We start from the raw sequence: 15,960 nt of genomic DNA on the forward strand, positions 1-15,960 counted from the left end.
TAGAAAAAATGAACAAAACACTCTCAGAAGTACGATTGTACTCTGAGAATGAAAGATATAGAATGATACGAAAGCAAAAGAGAGAAAAGAGAGAGAGAAATGGACGGGAAACCTAGAGAAGTTACCCACACTCACTAACGTAAATGGAATTCGACACACACACCCCCGGGCCCCGTTGTTATTTCAGCATAGCATAGCAGTACACGTACACACACAAGGAGATATCGTCAAGCACTCTATGAGGAGATCGATATCACGATACCGCGCGTAAGAAATCACTGCAGTTGCTGGGGCAACAAAGATACATGCGCGCTGTAAACATGAATATTGATTAGTTTCTCAGCAGGCTCGAACCCCTGGCAGGTGTTTTTTGGCCAATAAGAGACATTCTAAAATATGTTTCTTTGCATAAATTATTTTTCTGAGTCCCAGTAAGGATCTCTGTGATTGGCTAAAATTATTCTACAGCTCCTGGCCAAGCCTGAGGTCCTAGGACGCCCTCTTTTGGTCATAAATAATAAAAACCACGTTTTTTGTGGGAGCTGACGGGGATGGGTTAAAGGGTTCTGATGTTATTATTACCCCAGCATTACCAGGTATTCATTTATATACCTGGGTAGAGAGGGACATCACTGGTGAAAAGATCTTGTGCAAGGACATAGGCACGAGGCAGAACTCAAACTTTGGACGTTTGTTTGAAAGTCGACAGTCTCGTACCCACTACGGAACACATTTTAGTGGATATTGACTCTATTATTGTCTAGGGAGCAACAGGGCTTGATACAATCTGAAACAAGCTATTCGCGAAATCAACAACACGCGGAAATATTACCTTCCAAAATGAATCCCTTGCCTTGATGATACGAACATTTATGTCATGGCTTACCGAACAGACCATTCTGGCTAAACTTGTTTACGCATGTCCACGTCTACTTACGAATACTGTAGAGAGCCAATCCATTATCGCAAGGGGACCACTCGTCAGAAATCTAGCGCGATGGACTTAACCACTTCAAAAATGTTGAATTCTAACTTACTAGTTCGCAGAGTTTGGTAAGTTTTTTTCATGCAGTGTATAACTAGTATCATTCTTATTTGCTAGTAATTGAAAATTTAATAAATTCACACTTTCTTTGCCACTTCATATTTTCTCTGGTCCCCCAATCGCGAATTTAACCACTCGTGAAATGTGTGACAACGGCAATTCGCGAAAATTTATGTACGCGAAAATTATAGCGTATACAGTACTGTTCTGATTGCAGTTTAGCCTAGAATTAATTTTATTCTTCCATGCAGAACGCCAAGAGGCTGATCCAAGAGGTTATGGATAATGCAAGGAGCAATTCAGGAGGGGTGAGTACATCTGCTGAAGTGATAAAGGAAGAAGAAAAAGATTGGTCCTAACACATAATAGAAAACCTGAAAACGTCATTCCACCCCATGAGCGCAGTTTTTACTCCAGCCACAGATTTTACTCTAGGAAACTGCTCGTCAGTGATGCGTTTATGGTCGTGATTACATACACTAACTACTGCTGTCAGTTGTTCATGGAACTCTACATGTGTGTTATGGTTCAAATTTAGAGCATTTTATTTTTTCCCCCTTCCCTTTCCACCCTGATTTCTCTTTGTGGATTAACTTCCAACGTGTACAGCCTCATGTTTAAAGGATGAATGCTGTTTAAACTTTTAAACATGCGCATGCAATGAAATGCATGAGGATTCCCCCCCCCCCTTCATTTTTTTTTTTTTTCAACGAAAAGCAGGGTCATACACGATGGTTGTCAAAATGTACTTGTTCTCACAAAGTACAATGTCCTTGATTTTTCTTCCTGCACTACAGGACAACTTCTTCGGTCGCAGTGGTCCTACTCAGGTAATAGCAGTTCTGAAGCATGTCATTTAGAACTAATATTATTGATGATGGCTTTCTTTGTACAAATTTGATTTTTAATTATCTTCACTTTAACAATTTTTTTTTTAAAACCTTGATACGAAAGCCATCTGGGTATTCTCAATCCCACACTCTAATTTATGTTATCCTCAACTTGATTTCTTTTTTTCTTTCAATTAGTGATTTCTCAAAATGTCATTCATAGTATGTATGACTTTGCCTGAAGATAAAATGGAGCTTTTCAGGTCATTAATAGAATGTTGGGGAGTAAATCTGCCTGTGGATATTGAGACAACTGTTTAGGTCATATTATAAAAGAGAACTGTCTGTTGATACAGTAGATTACATGCATGTTTGACATATGACGGGTCTGGGGGAGGGTAATTTTTTGTTTTCTATGTTTGTGTGTGTTCCATATTAAACTTTGCGATTGTATTTCTTCAATAGCATTTTTGGGTGCTGTTAAATAGTGTATTTAAAAGTGTATTTTGGTCCAAAATAGGAAAATTATACTCTTTCATATTCAGTGTAGCAATACATGCAGAGATTTATCAGCATTGTGATATTATATGTTGAAGTTGTCCATTGGTTAGAATATGAAGAACTGTGTTTCAGAACAAAGTGCATTAAACATTGCGTGTGTGTTCCTTCCTTTTGTATACGCACCATTGATGAGAAGAAAAATGTTTCTGAAGCGTTGAATTGATTAGGGTGATACACTTTTTCATATCGACTGAAAAACAGGAAGTGGTAGTCCCAAAGCATGCTGTTGGCATGGTCATTGGCCGGTCAGGGGAGATGATCAAGAGAATCCAGGAAGAGACCAAGGCACGTGTCCAGTTCAAGCCAGGTGAGCTGCTGTCTTTGTTGCCTTTCTGAAATCGCTTTCATCACATTTTATTCATCACAGTTTGCGTGAGAAATGTTAGCAAGTTTGCATTCAGATTGAGCAGTTTCTTGTTTATAGTAGATGTATTAATTAGTTGCCATGCCTTTGCTGTGAATGAAACTAGACGGTTTTGGGTCTACTGGTTGTTTGTTCTCATGCATGGGTTCGAAATGTAGTGAAGAGTGCGAGATCTCGGGTCCATGTCATAAGCTTTCCTGAAATCGCTTGCATCACATTTTGTGTGAGAAATGTTTGCAAGTTTGCATTCAGATTGGGCAGTTTCTTGCATATAATATATGTATTAATGAGTTGCCATGCCTTTGCTGTGAATGGAACAAGACGGTTTTGGTTTTCTGATTGTCCGTTCTCATGCATGGGTTCGAAATGTAGTGAAGAGTGCGAGATTTCAGGTCCATGTCATGAGTTTGATCACTTGTCGAGTTGAATTGGATTACAGACAGTTTGTTCAGAATTTAATGTAAGTGAACTGAATGCATTGTTGTGAAAGCTATTCTTCTTCATGTCGAGACAGATTTTTGGGCCCAAATTCACGAAGGTGGAACAATCTTTGTCCATGGTTAAAACCATGGACAAAGACCGTAGTTTTTTATGGGGCGCCAAGTGTCACATGGCCTATTTCGTTACGAAAACAGTCATTTCATCGACAAAATAGGCCAAGCGACCTTTGGCGCCCCATACAAAACTACGGTCTTTGTCCATGGTTTAAACCATGGACAAAGATTGTACCACCTTCGTGAATTCGGGCCCTTGTGTCAAAACATTCCCTGTTTGAGACTACATCCAAACTGAACTTTCTCTCTCTTGTGTTACAGGGGACCGCGATGCCCCGGAAAGAGTTGCCCTGATCACAGGTGCACAGAATCAGATCCAGGAAGCTGTTGACATGATCAATGATCTCATTTCTAATGCAAGGGTAAGTTTTACTGTAAAAAAAAAGATATATTCATGGCATGGCATGGCATGGCATGGCATTTTGCGAGTTGGAGCTGAAGGCCTTTCTCGCAGCATGGAATTTTCACAAATTGCCACTGGCGTCCAATGCATATTGTGTACGCAAGATCTTTCGCATGCATTTTAATTTCGCGATTGTTGGCGCTCGTGAAATTTGCGAAATTAAAATGCATGGGAACATTCCTTGTTTACAGTATATCAGATGCTCCTGTGTGGAAATTGATCATCATTTAATCTGCCGATGCCCAAAAATTGAAGCAAAGGCATAAATTCCTAGCAAGTCATTATTGTTCCGGTCCCAGTAAGTCACACTTGTCATCACAAGAGCTTTGAAAAAGTCGTCTTTGGAATAGTACCATTATACTGTTTTCTTAGATTTCTGTGTATTTTCTCAGGGAATGACACCGGTTTCACCGTTGACTCAAAATGCATAGATTCTTTTTGACTGTGTTATGACTTCACTTCAACGATGTAATGACTCACCAGTCAGAACAAACAAACAAAAAATCTTGCTTCAGACAATCTTGACAGTATGTGTGCGCCCTGTAGATTGGGATTTTTTTTTTTCCAGATCATTGCTTAACTGTTTTTTCACGATCTCTGTGGGATTTTGTGTTATATGACTGAGACAAACTCCACTGTAGTTGTGAATACATGTCACAGTGTTGCTATGAATTTTGCACAACTGTTAGGGATAAGGGGAAAGAGAAAACCCCCAAACTTGACACCAAAAATCAAAATGAAAGACAAGACGACTTCTGGTCATGCAGTGCATTCCTTGCTAGTTTAATGATTCTCTACAACTTCATGTAACAAGATTTCAAGCATGATCTATTTGCCACCCCCCCCCCCCCCCCCCCCCCCACAGACACACACATAACACACTCACACACAGCATCATGCTAGAGCCCTGCATCTAAATGTTCCTTGTGGGTGCAGGGTGTATTCTTGATGCCAAATGAAAACGGGTGCATGTTTCCAATTTGGAAGCCTCAACCTCTGACTTTGTGGGAGAGGCTTTGCGGATCCATGCATACACGTGTCACTGCAAATTGACCAGACCCCATGAAAGTAGGGATATGCAAAAAGAAGGATTGTGCTCGCAGCTTGCATTCATCTCTGTGCAGTTTCACTTGTGGCACTGTACTAGTCTGAACTTGTCAATATTAGTCCCATTTTAGGCAAAATTGCTGATATAATCATCACTATCGAGTATTGGCGAGTGCAAGTTTGTTAGCGTAATGGTAGATTAATGTACCAGTATACAATTCTTTGATATAGCATTTATAGATGTTTACTCTTTTACGGCTTTTGTTATTGGCAGGACTTGGGTATGGATGGTGGTCCCATGCATGGAGGTATGGGTGGACCAGGTGGTCCGTGGATGCGAGGAAGAGGGCGCGGTCGCGGGGGCGGAGGTCCACCGTTTGGCAGGGGTGGCGGCGGTGGCGGCAGGGACTTCGGTGGCCGTGGCGGAATGGGCGGTCCCATGGGCCGAGGGGAACCCCAGGAACACTCGGTACCCGCCGACAAGTGTGGTCTTGTCATTGGCAGAGGTAAAGTGTTTGTTGGTGTGTGCGTTTGTGTGTGGTTGTATCTGGCTAGACTTGCGCTTAAGTCTGGCCTTGTCTACTGTGTAGGCAATGTCTTGTGTCCACTTGTTTTTAACCCATGTTATGTTTGCCTTACAGCTCAAATACTTAACATGCCAGTATATGGGATTATAAAAACTTATGCTGAAAAAGAGACTGCGCGTATGCACACGGATTGCTGTTTGTTACTTCATAACACTTTCAGACTGAAATTGAAGTGTGCCAGATTTGTGTATGTGAATACATTACAAGCAGTGATTACATCATAATATTTGAAAAAAAAAATAGAATGTTTTTGTGAATATATGTATTTGCTTATTTGTCAAATATCTGTCCGAAAGAATTTGTAGACCTGTATGTGTGTGAAATTGTGATCATGGATTTGTGTTTGACATTGCTCTTTTCTGTTTTTTCTCTTGCCATATCTGCAACCGTTGCCTGATGTTGTCATACATTCATTGTATGTGATATATGAACGCAATGAACGCAATCGCCGTGTGAAATGGATCCTGACCCCCTTGAAAACAAAACAAAAAAAATCAACACCATCATACATCCCTCTGTTACTGACACACACACACACACACACACGCACACACACACACACATACATGCGCACACACACGCACACATCCTGTATATTTACCCTACACACATGCTCCACGTTGTACCCGCAACTCCCACCCCGTGCAATGCTGTGTAGGTGGGGAGAACATTCGGGGCATCATCCAACAAACGGGAGCTCACGTGGAAATCAGCCATGGCCAGCATCCGCCCGGTCAGAAGATCTTCCTAGTCACTGGTAATCCTGATCAAGTCGAGTATGCCAGGAACCTGATCGATGAGAAAGTCAACGGAGTGAGTCTGTGTGCCCTTGCTTCTACCTCGGTTAAGAAGTGCTGGGCTTAAAGGGATGGTACAGTATTGGTGGAGATGAGAATTTGGGCTTTTAACTTTTTGCGAGATATCAAAAAAAACACTTAGGAAATAATGCAGAGCATGCCATTCTTAGAGGAATTTATTAGAATTTGGAATGGCTGGGATATCCAAAAATAAAGAAAATCAAAGCAATCCTAATAGAAGATGGGTCCCACCTTTTATTATGATTGTTCTGTATTGGATACCTCGGCCATCTCAAAAGCAATTTTTATCAAATAAACTTTGAGTCCCTCATGGAATAACATGCTTTTTCATATTTCAGAAGAAATTTTTCATGATCTCAACCAAAACTGTACGATCCCTTTAATTTTGTTTTTGGTAAACAATTTCCCTTTCACAAAGGAACAGTCATTTTCTGTGGTTTTGTTTGGTTGATTGTGAAATGGTGCCTAGCAAACTTCCCTGATTGTGGAGGTGGCTTCATGAAAAAAAGCCAATTAGTTCTTGTATGTCCTTACAAAAGAATGCAAAGGCTCCCAGATTTTGGAATTCATTCTTGCCTGTTGAGATACCGGTACATGTAATACTTCTACACAATTATGCCCTGGATGGCTCTACAGAATCTACACAGTTTTAACCTGTGAATGTGCGTAGCCCTGCTAATGTCATTCTGGCTCCAAAGTTTTACCCATTTTATCAGGAAAATGGCATCTGACTTGCATTGGTTGGTAAAGATGAACAAAAATACAGTTGAATAAGAGTAGATGCAAATGGAATTGAGGATATGAGTTATGTTTGTCATGGCTGCTATCATGTACATTGTATGAAGGTATATTTTCCTTGTCTGTATGTGTGTGTCCTACAAATGATAAGTTTATACAGTGTGAAAATTGGCTCTTGTGCTGGTAGTCACGCTTTGTGCTGCTGTAAGTAATGTTACAATCAGTGCAGGGTATAGTGATCTGGGGACTTACTTCTCTTATACTTTGAGTTGTTACATTTTGATGTTTCTCGTTAATCACATTTGTTTCCTGTCTGTGCTAGCTGCGACTTCTCAACTGACCAGGTTACTGACGTATTTGAATTCTATGTATACCTTATAAGACTTTTCCCCAACACTCTGAAAGTGTGCTGAAGACTTCAACCTTGCCCTAGATTTGCAGAATGCACTACTAATGTGTGCTAAGAACATTTAAAGTATGCAAAATACATTTTAATGCAGATGGATACCTAAGCTAATTACCAGGTTCTTCCAAGGAAAAATATGCATAATTTTACATCAATGAAAAACAATAAAAAACTGGCCTAGTAGTGTGAAAGATGGTGCTTAGTACCACTGCAACTGTCTTGATCAATGTTTGGTTTACTTTAATGTTTATCAGGGCCCAGGCCCAGGAGGTCCAGGTGGCCCAGGTGGTGGCCCGGGACCTGGCGGACCGCCAGGACATCGTGGTGGATTCAGTGGACCCCCGGGACCAGGGTAAATACCATTGCTTTGTATACTGTGAGCATGTGATACTTGCATGATGATTTGTTTTTGTGGTCACTGAGGAAGCAGTTAACCATGGGACCGATGAAATTCAGTCCCCTTTGAGGGACTATGCAATAAGGATGAAGAGCCTTGCACAGGGGTACAGTTGCTGTAGCCGGGGGATTTGAACTAGGGACCTCATGACTGGTAGTCTGTGGTCTTATCTGTTGAACTACAACAGTTCCTTTGTTGAATAGGAGGCAAGAATTTAGTTTCTTTTCATTGTGACATTGAAAAAGAAGTTTTTCATTTTCGTTGTGTTGTTGAGATTTTATTTTGTGTGTGTGTGTATGTGTGTGTGTGAGATCATAATGGTAGGTCAAAGTGTGTTGATTATGATTGTTTTACAGGCTTATGATTTGCGAAGTTACCAGGGTAATGTTAATGGTACTGTCCTTTTTGTTTTGCAGGCCTCAGCAACCCCCTGTTCCACAAGGGTTTAACAATCAGCAAGGATGGAATGCATACAGCCAGTGGCAGCAACCACAGGCAAGTACCGAATCGTGAGAGAAGTATTCCTATTCCAGTGGAATCATAGTGATGTGAAAGGATGCTCTCATTAATGGGAAAACTTGTGATTTGCCAGGAATAGGTGTGTCTGGTGTTATGACGGAGGTTTCTTGCATTCACCCATTGGTTGTAGCTGTAGTTGCTGCACTCTGATTAAAGATGCTTTGGCTGGACTATGTGGTATACTCCTCCACAATTTGTTGCATGTGGTAGAAGGTGTCCATTTGCAGGGTTCAGTCTACGTTGTCGCCATTGTTGTAGAATGAGATTCTGATCAGAGAGAGCATGCATTGACTCTCTCTATCATTTGTTCTAGCAGCAGCCCCAGCAGCAACAGCCCCAGCAACAACCCCAACAGCAAGCCCCAGACACCTCTGGCTACAGCGACGCCAACAACCCGTACGCGGCCTACTACCAGTATTACCAGCAGGCAGCCGCCCAGCAGCAACAGCAGCAGGCTACCAGCCAGCCAGCCAGCACAGTCCAGACCCCGGCAAGCACCTCTGCCCCTCAGTCAACTGATGCGCAGGCACAACAAGGCCAAGGTAGAACGAAGTGGTAGCTCTCTTGCCGCAAATAGTTTTCACTTTAACTGCAACAATTACCACTTGCAAAGCTGCCAAGTCTTCACTCATTCTGCAGGAACTTGATGAAAACGTCATTATCTCCTCATGTCTAGATAGAAAGAGAAGACGAAATCCCCCCGATTGAGAAATTACTTTTGGTACATGAGGTACATGTAACACACGAGCATCTCAACGATTGCTCTTTGGAATCTCACTGATTTTCATGGGTGAATGTTGGCTGCCCTGCACTTGTGCTTTAACACAATATGGGGAAATTTAAACAGGAAAGAAAAAAGTTTTTTATGAAGGGGACAATGCCATCAGGTGGTTACTGTATTTTTGGGGGTAGGATTTGAGGACAATGTGGTAAGAGTCCACATTAGAAATATATCTAGTAAAATTGGTCTTATCGGAGGTTATGATTCATTATAGTATCCCCTAACCCTGTTGGAACAATTGTCGAGATTTAAAAGAAAGTTGCTTTACATGAATATAATCTGCAACCAGGCCAAATAATGGCATCAAACTAGCAAAATTGTTTTAACAGAGTTGTCTCAGTAGCAAGTTTTGTGTCTGTAGACTCGAACTCTGATCCAACCCCCCCCCCCCCCCATGCCAATCTTCTGATCTAGACTGAGCTGATGATGACCTTCAGAGAGATTGAGAATGGCGCTGGTTTAATTTGTGCATCTCTCATTAGCCCTGGGATCATCCTCTCGTGATCCTCCCGGTCCGCGAGAGCAATGCTAGATCACGGGCAGGATTCGCTAGCACTACCCTTGTGATCCTGTGGGTAGGGTTTGATAGTAGACCTGCCAACATAGCGGCCCAGTGGCTTTGCAAAACATGCAAGTCGAGCAAGGCCACATTGTGCGAGGATTAGATATGTACAAACCTTTCTCCCTCTTGAGGGTGCCAGAAGAATCTCCACCCCCCCCCAACTCTTGTCGTTCAGTTGAAGGTCTATATCAACATAATGTGATGTCTGTTTTACATCATGTTATAGTTTCTTTCATGTAGTTAGTAGCAATCTGATGTTGATTGTAAAGCTCTCGGCTCTCATGACAGGTTTTATGTTTGTAAGCATTTTCTGAATATATCATCCATTTTTTAAAATTCCTTTTTTAGCTCACCTGAGCCGAAGGCTCAAGTGAGCTATTGCGATCGCTCTTCGTCCGGCGTCCGTCGTGCGTCGTGCGTCGTGCGTCGTCCGGCGTCCGGCGTGCGTAAACTTTTTACACTTTCATCTTCTTCTTGAGAACCCTATGACCGATTTTCACCAAACTTGGCAGGTAGCATCCCTAGGGGGATAGGATCTCAATTTGTTCAAGTGGGCACCATTCCCCACCTGAGGGGCCCCCAGAGGGACCCAAACCCCCCAAAATTAAGGAATCTTAAAAAATCTTCTTCTCTAGAACCAGAAGTGATAGAGCTAAGTTAATACTATGAATTAGTATATTGATGACTGTAGTTTCAAGTTTGTTCATGGCGGAATCAGGGGTGCCCCCCTTGGGACCCAGGGGAGGGGGTGGGGAGGGGTCCTAATGGGGCCCAAATTGTACATTTTCATCTATTTCTTGAAAATGCCACGATGAATTTTCACCAAAGTTGGCAGGTAGCATCCCTAGGGGGAAAGAATCTCATTCCCATCAAATGGGCACCATGCCCCACCTGGGGGGCCCCAGGGGGCCTAAATTTGGACCGAAATTGTAAATTTTCATCTTTTCCTTGAAAACCCTATCACTAATTTTCACCAAACTTGGCAGGTAGCATCCCTAGGCGGATAGAATCTCCATTCCATCAAATGGGCATCATGCCCCACCTCAGGGGCCCCAGGGGATCCATCCCCTCCCTCCTGTAAGGAATCTTTACAGATTTTCTCTAGAACTGGAAGTGATTGAGCTAAGTTAATACAATGAGTCAGTATATTGATGACTGTTGTTTCAAGTTTGTTCATGGGAGAATCAGGGATGCCCCCCCCCCCCCCCACCCCCTTAGGACCCAAGGAAGCGGGATGGGATGGGGGGGGGGGGGGTCCAAATGCAGGCCTAAATTTTCATCTTCTTGCTGAAAACAACAATGGATTTTCACCAAACTTGTCAAGTAGCATTCCCATAGGGATAAGATCTCAAAGTGTTTGTATGGGCACCATGCTTTCCTTGGGGTCCCCAGGGGGTCCAAACCTCCTAAATTAATGAATAGACAAAATATTTTTCTCTACTTCTAATCGAAAGTGATAGGCCTTTAAGTCGTTTTTCCCAAGCTGCATAAGCCAACGTTCTATAAAGTACAGTGTACTTGGCAGGTATTTTTACCAGTGTGATGGAATATGTCAATGGACACCATGCCCCCATTCTCAAAGCTACCCCAACCATAAGTTTCCAATGTTCTCAGGTGAGAGTCTGCAAGAATGCATGGAAGGTGAACGTGTGATACTCAGGTGAGCGCGTGACCCGCGGGTCTCTTGTTAATGTAAGAATTCTGAAGTCAGGTAAGATAAGATCAAATTGCTACATTTTACCTAAGCATTTGCTGCCAGAGTGATGTGCTGGGGGTGTAGGGTATAACATTTTTATGTAGATGGCATATCTTCAGGTGAGATGTTGGTAGCATGAGCAACTGGCTGTTCATCTAATCAAACTAGAATAATCAATCCAGTCTTCCAGATTCAATGGAGGTAATGGTAAGCACTAAATTTGTGTGTTGGTATTTTCAGTGATTGGAGTTAGGTACTTAATAGAGAATAACAGGGAGGTTGAAAATATTTGGTCCTCCATTGATTCTCGAGTATTCCTCTAAAAAATACTTTTCTTTTGTTTTTTGGAACAGCAAATAACCAGGCAGCAAATCAAGACTTAATGCGGCAATGGGCCGAGTACTACAGAGCTCAAGGTACTTGGATTTTCATGTTAACTTTACATGTATTATACTTCTGTACTGTAGCTTTATATTGTCTCTTTGAGGCATTTTCATTTGTATATGATCCTAATCTTTTGGCATGCACACTTTTATGTTACTCCATTGCAGTCATATACCTGCACATTTTATTTGTTTTTTTTTCCCCTAGAAATGAATGAATCCATCAATGTAAAGATAGCTTTAGGCCATGTTATATGCCATGGAATATCTGAATCCTTGGAACTGGGGAACCTGCTGTATGAGAGAGTATTTTTTGCTCTACAGTATGAAATGCAAAGAAATAGTTAAAGTAATTATTAAAAGATGCAGCAGTATACAGGCGACTTTTGTTTAACAAAGTCCTTGGGACTGTCATTTTTTTTTTCGTTACATTGAAATTTCATTAAATCCGATACAATTTTGCACCATAGATTTTAATGGTAATTTTGGGACCACGTTTGAGCGCTCAACAGCGAACGAAATTGAACCGAACCGTGTCGTACTGTGCCAGATTTGAAGCGATTGAGCGCTCTATTGAGGAAGCATACCTCCTGAGTTATTTTAGAGGGGGTCACGCATTTTGTAGCAACAGGTTCATTTACCTGGCGCGCTTAAACTACTTACAGATGTCCTGAACAAAAAGAGTGAACTCTTTGCATTATGACGTATGCGCATTCTTCACATGCCAACTTCTGGTATGGTTCTGGAGCACATTGAGAAGTGGTCGACTTTTGGCTTGGTACAGTATGGTACCGTACACTTGAAGAGCATTCGAGCGCTCCTCTGGCATGGGTACGGTACGGTTTGGTACGCTTCAAGAGGCACTCAAACGTACCCTTTGCCGTATCTAAATTTTGTATAACCTTGTTTGTTGGAACGGGAGTGCCCTGTATGTCCTGTCATTGGGGTAACATGCTCTGTGTAGACGGTGCGAAATCATCGTCGTCTCTGTCTGCTTTTCGTTTTTGCCCCTACTGGCGCTGCAACAGCCGGGCAGCAGCAAGGGACGCAGGACTACACGCAGCAGTGGATGGACTACTTCCAGCACCAAGCTATGTACATGAACCAGCAGAATCAGGGCCAGACACCCGCGCAGGTAAGTCAAGTAGCCAACGCTTGCCCCTGATCTGTTGCCCCACCACATAAGGAAGAAAACTCTCTTGATAGACACCCATCTTGTTTTCCAGTTCTTTGGTCTACAAAAGGGTAGCTCCTGCCATTGCAAGTATTTCTTTGGTAAGCAGGGCTGGGGATATATTTCAGTGCTAGCATAAGATTTGTGAAGCGAAGCAGTAAACTTTGTTTCATTTGTGAAAGAATAGTATGTATTATGGTTTAGACTATCGTATACATGCTGTCATTTCTGTAGATGCATATATGAAATACAGTAAATGAACTCTGAAAAATGTCTAGGATTTTGTTAGATTTTCTGTTGTCTTTAGAATAAAATTGCATTTGGAATTACATATAAATGTTATGATATAATGCTAATGGACAGGATGTATGCACTAGGTTGTGTGTGTATGAAAGAGTAGATGGAATATTGATTTTGTGTTGAACATGTAGTTGTATGAGGCGATGTGTGTTTGTTTTGCTTAATTGCAATGTGTGATTTTTTTGCTAATTTTTTAAACATCCCGACGTAGATGTTTGATTGACTCGAGCAAGGAAGAAGGGTTTGTTTAAGACCTCATGTAATAAAGCATTCCATAATTTTTGATGTTATTAGCAGGTCAGAATGATGATTTAGAGTTTATTGCCTATCCTTTGATTCATGAACTGAAATGTTAAAAGCATTCCACATGAAAAATTGATGAAGAGGGCACTTTCTTAGATCTTGAGTTACTGTATACTGCGTGGGATGGGATGATGGGAATAGTAATGCTGTAGGTTGCACTGGATGTCAATGTCAACACACAAAGTTTGGGCAGTGCTTGAGGGGGGTTCTCGTACCTTCAGCTTCCATCTTGTGTGTTGAATGGCATTTCTGCTCCTTCAAAATGATTACTTAGTAGATTTCTGCTCCTTCAAAATGATTACTTAGTAGAGCAGTTTGTTGGATCAAGAGCTCTAATGCTGTGCTGGCGATAAAGTGGAATGAGGCCGTACCATTTATACGTGACAAAATTAGGTTGAATTGGTTGTGGATCACTTGATGCATCAACAGAACAGTTGACTCCTGTTATAGCGAAGTCTTCAAGACCAGCAGTAATCTTTCATTTTGCTAAAATTTCGCTAAAGCCGAACAAATAAAGCATACAAAGATATGTAATTGATAATTCTGGGACCTGAATGTAGCCTTCGTTGTTCAGAAATGTTGATGTACATGTAACCGTGTAGGTTATATAAGGGGAATTGACTGGAATACTTTACTGTTTGATAGGGCACTTCTGGACCGGCCATTGTAATTTGCTTTTTGCTTGATCATCAATGTTTCAATTCAGTGCAGAATGCATTAAGAAACGTTTTCTATTCATATTTTTGGGAAAAAAAGGACAGAACCTTTCGCTGCCTGACTGCAGCACTCAAATGACACTTTTTAAAGCACACATTTCGCAGCTACAACTGTATGTGCGTCTGCAAAGATGAGCTTTTTATCCATCAAACTCGCTTTGAAAGGACCTGCAGAACACACAATTAGCTGACATTCAAATTCCAATTTTATTCATGAGGGATTGTTATCGACTTTTTTTTTTTCTTCAGTGAGATAATCATCTACAATAGAAAATACCCATTTGATGTTTTGTAATGAACAATCTCGAAGCAGCCATATTTACTGCTTTGTTCAATTATGCCACAGTCCATGTATCTTCTGTTGAAAACAAGGACATTCATCAATATTTTAAGCACCCCTGCCTCCTTCATTCTCAATTGATTCCAACTAGCAATGAAGTGAAGGAAAATGGGCGTTGCTCGATAAATGTATCTTTGTTCTGGTTGAGGAACCAGGAAAATGAATTTAAATCTGTATTTTCCTATTTATTTTTTTTCTATCAGCTTCAATCTTCATTAACAAACACTAGACACATCTCACTCAGACTCTTATCTGACTTTATTGATTTATTATTCTAGACTTCAAACATGAAATCAAGGTCACTTTCCACTTTATGTGCTGACTGAATAACCATTCACATGTACTGCATCCTGCGTTTTTGTAATGCTCATTCAATGACAAACTTTGAAGATTCGTCACATAACTGAATTTCCACAAGTATCAAAAAGGTTCAATGCATTATTGTTTTCACTGCATTTCTTTGAAATGAGCTTTACGCACCTGATTCTTTGAAATTGTTGAGTATATGTTTTATCTGTGTGAGGACATTATTTTGTTTAATTTGTCAATTTTATTGCATGAATATTCAGTCATTTTTTTTATGTGCTTAGTGACATTTCTGAATTGAAAAAAAAAGGATTGCATTTATTGATATCTGAACCCTTTCTTTGTTTTCCTTGATGAAATCATATGTGACCCTGCACCTCAAAACAAACAAAAAGTCGCCAGACATGAATCTTTAGTTAAGACCATATTCTGAAAGAGGAGACTTTAAGCTTTAAAATGATGTATAACTCAAATCAAATGGACTCTTCTAACCTATCTAAATATTGGAAAGAAAGCACAAACTCAGGGAAAGTGTGAACTGAGAAAAGAGGCTCTGAAGTACATTGTCTATTCAAGCGCTTAATCTTTACCAAACCGTGTTGGCTGTGCGATGAATGGGACAAAAAACAGGAAGTAAACCACCAGAGTAACAACAATGAAGGGATTATCAGATTAGACTGAAATTAAGCATGCCTCATTAACACATTCTGTCCATAATTAATGCCAACTTTCAAAGCAGTAGTATCGTCCTTTCAAAAGTTATTAGAGTTGAAAGTGAAGAGTGTGGACAAGGTTTTTCAGAAATGAAAAAGGCATTCTAAAGACTCACCTAATCACACTATTCTACCAAAAATGTTCGAGATAAACTGCTAAAAAACACACTTTCCAGCCCGTTTTATGATACCAAATTTTAGCATAATGTAAAAGAAGACCCGCTCTTTCAGAAAATATGAAAAAGTCAAGTTCAGCTACGTTGACCCATTTCACTTATTTTCAGTCCTCACGCAAAATCAGTGTGTGCGACTTTATGTTCGTTTTGAGGTGCACAGTCACATATGATGATAAAACTTTGCATATGCCCCCTGAAAGGTTACAAAGGTTCCTAATTTGCTGTTTCTGCTGCATTGATT

At 40.9% G+C, this 15,960-nt stretch overlaps 1 protein-coding gene across 8 annotated transcripts in view; it reads left to right on the forward strand.

Annotated features, from left to right (window-relative positions):
• The window catches only part of LOC139744225 (far upstream element-binding protein 1-like), a 44,239-nt gene that overhangs the window by 16,309 nt on the left and 11,970 nt on the right, over window positions 1-15,960 (forward strand). The window contains exons 9-19 of one of the 8 annotated variants that reach the window (XM_071654714.1): window positions 1,297-1,353; window positions 1,843-1,875; window positions 2,638-2,743; window positions 3,616-3,716; window positions 5,079-5,310; window positions 6,050-6,204; window positions 7,608-7,705; window positions 8,167-8,245; window positions 8,586-8,811; window positions 11,662-11,726; window positions 12,710-12,826. In XM_071654714.1, coding sequence (XP_071510815.1) covers window positions 1,297-1,353; window positions 1,843-1,875; window positions 2,638-2,743; window positions 3,616-3,716; window positions 5,079-5,310; window positions 6,050-6,204; window positions 7,608-7,705; window positions 8,167-8,245; window positions 8,586-8,811; window positions 11,662-11,726; window positions 12,710-12,826 — 1,269 coding nt within the window. Of the gene's footprint in view, window positions 1-1,296; window positions 1,354-1,842; window positions 1,876-2,637; window positions 2,744-3,615; window positions 3,717-5,078; window positions 5,311-6,049; window positions 6,205-7,607; window positions 7,706-8,166; window positions 8,246-8,585; window positions 8,812-11,661; window positions 11,727-12,697; window positions 13,121-15,960 lie in introns of those variants that run through there. The other 7 variants (XM_071654718.1, XM_071654692.1, XM_071654706.1 and 4 more) reach the window with 7 other exon arrangements.

This window comes from Diadema antillarum, unplaced genomic scaffold (assembly GCF_040938485.1).
Source record: "Diadema antillarum isolate AM-2024a unplaced genomic scaffold, OU_Dant_1.0 scf00000035, whole genome shotgun sequence".
Lineage (NCBI taxonomy): Eukaryota > Metazoa > Echinodermata > Echinoidea > Diadematoida > Diadematidae > Diadema > Diadema antillarum.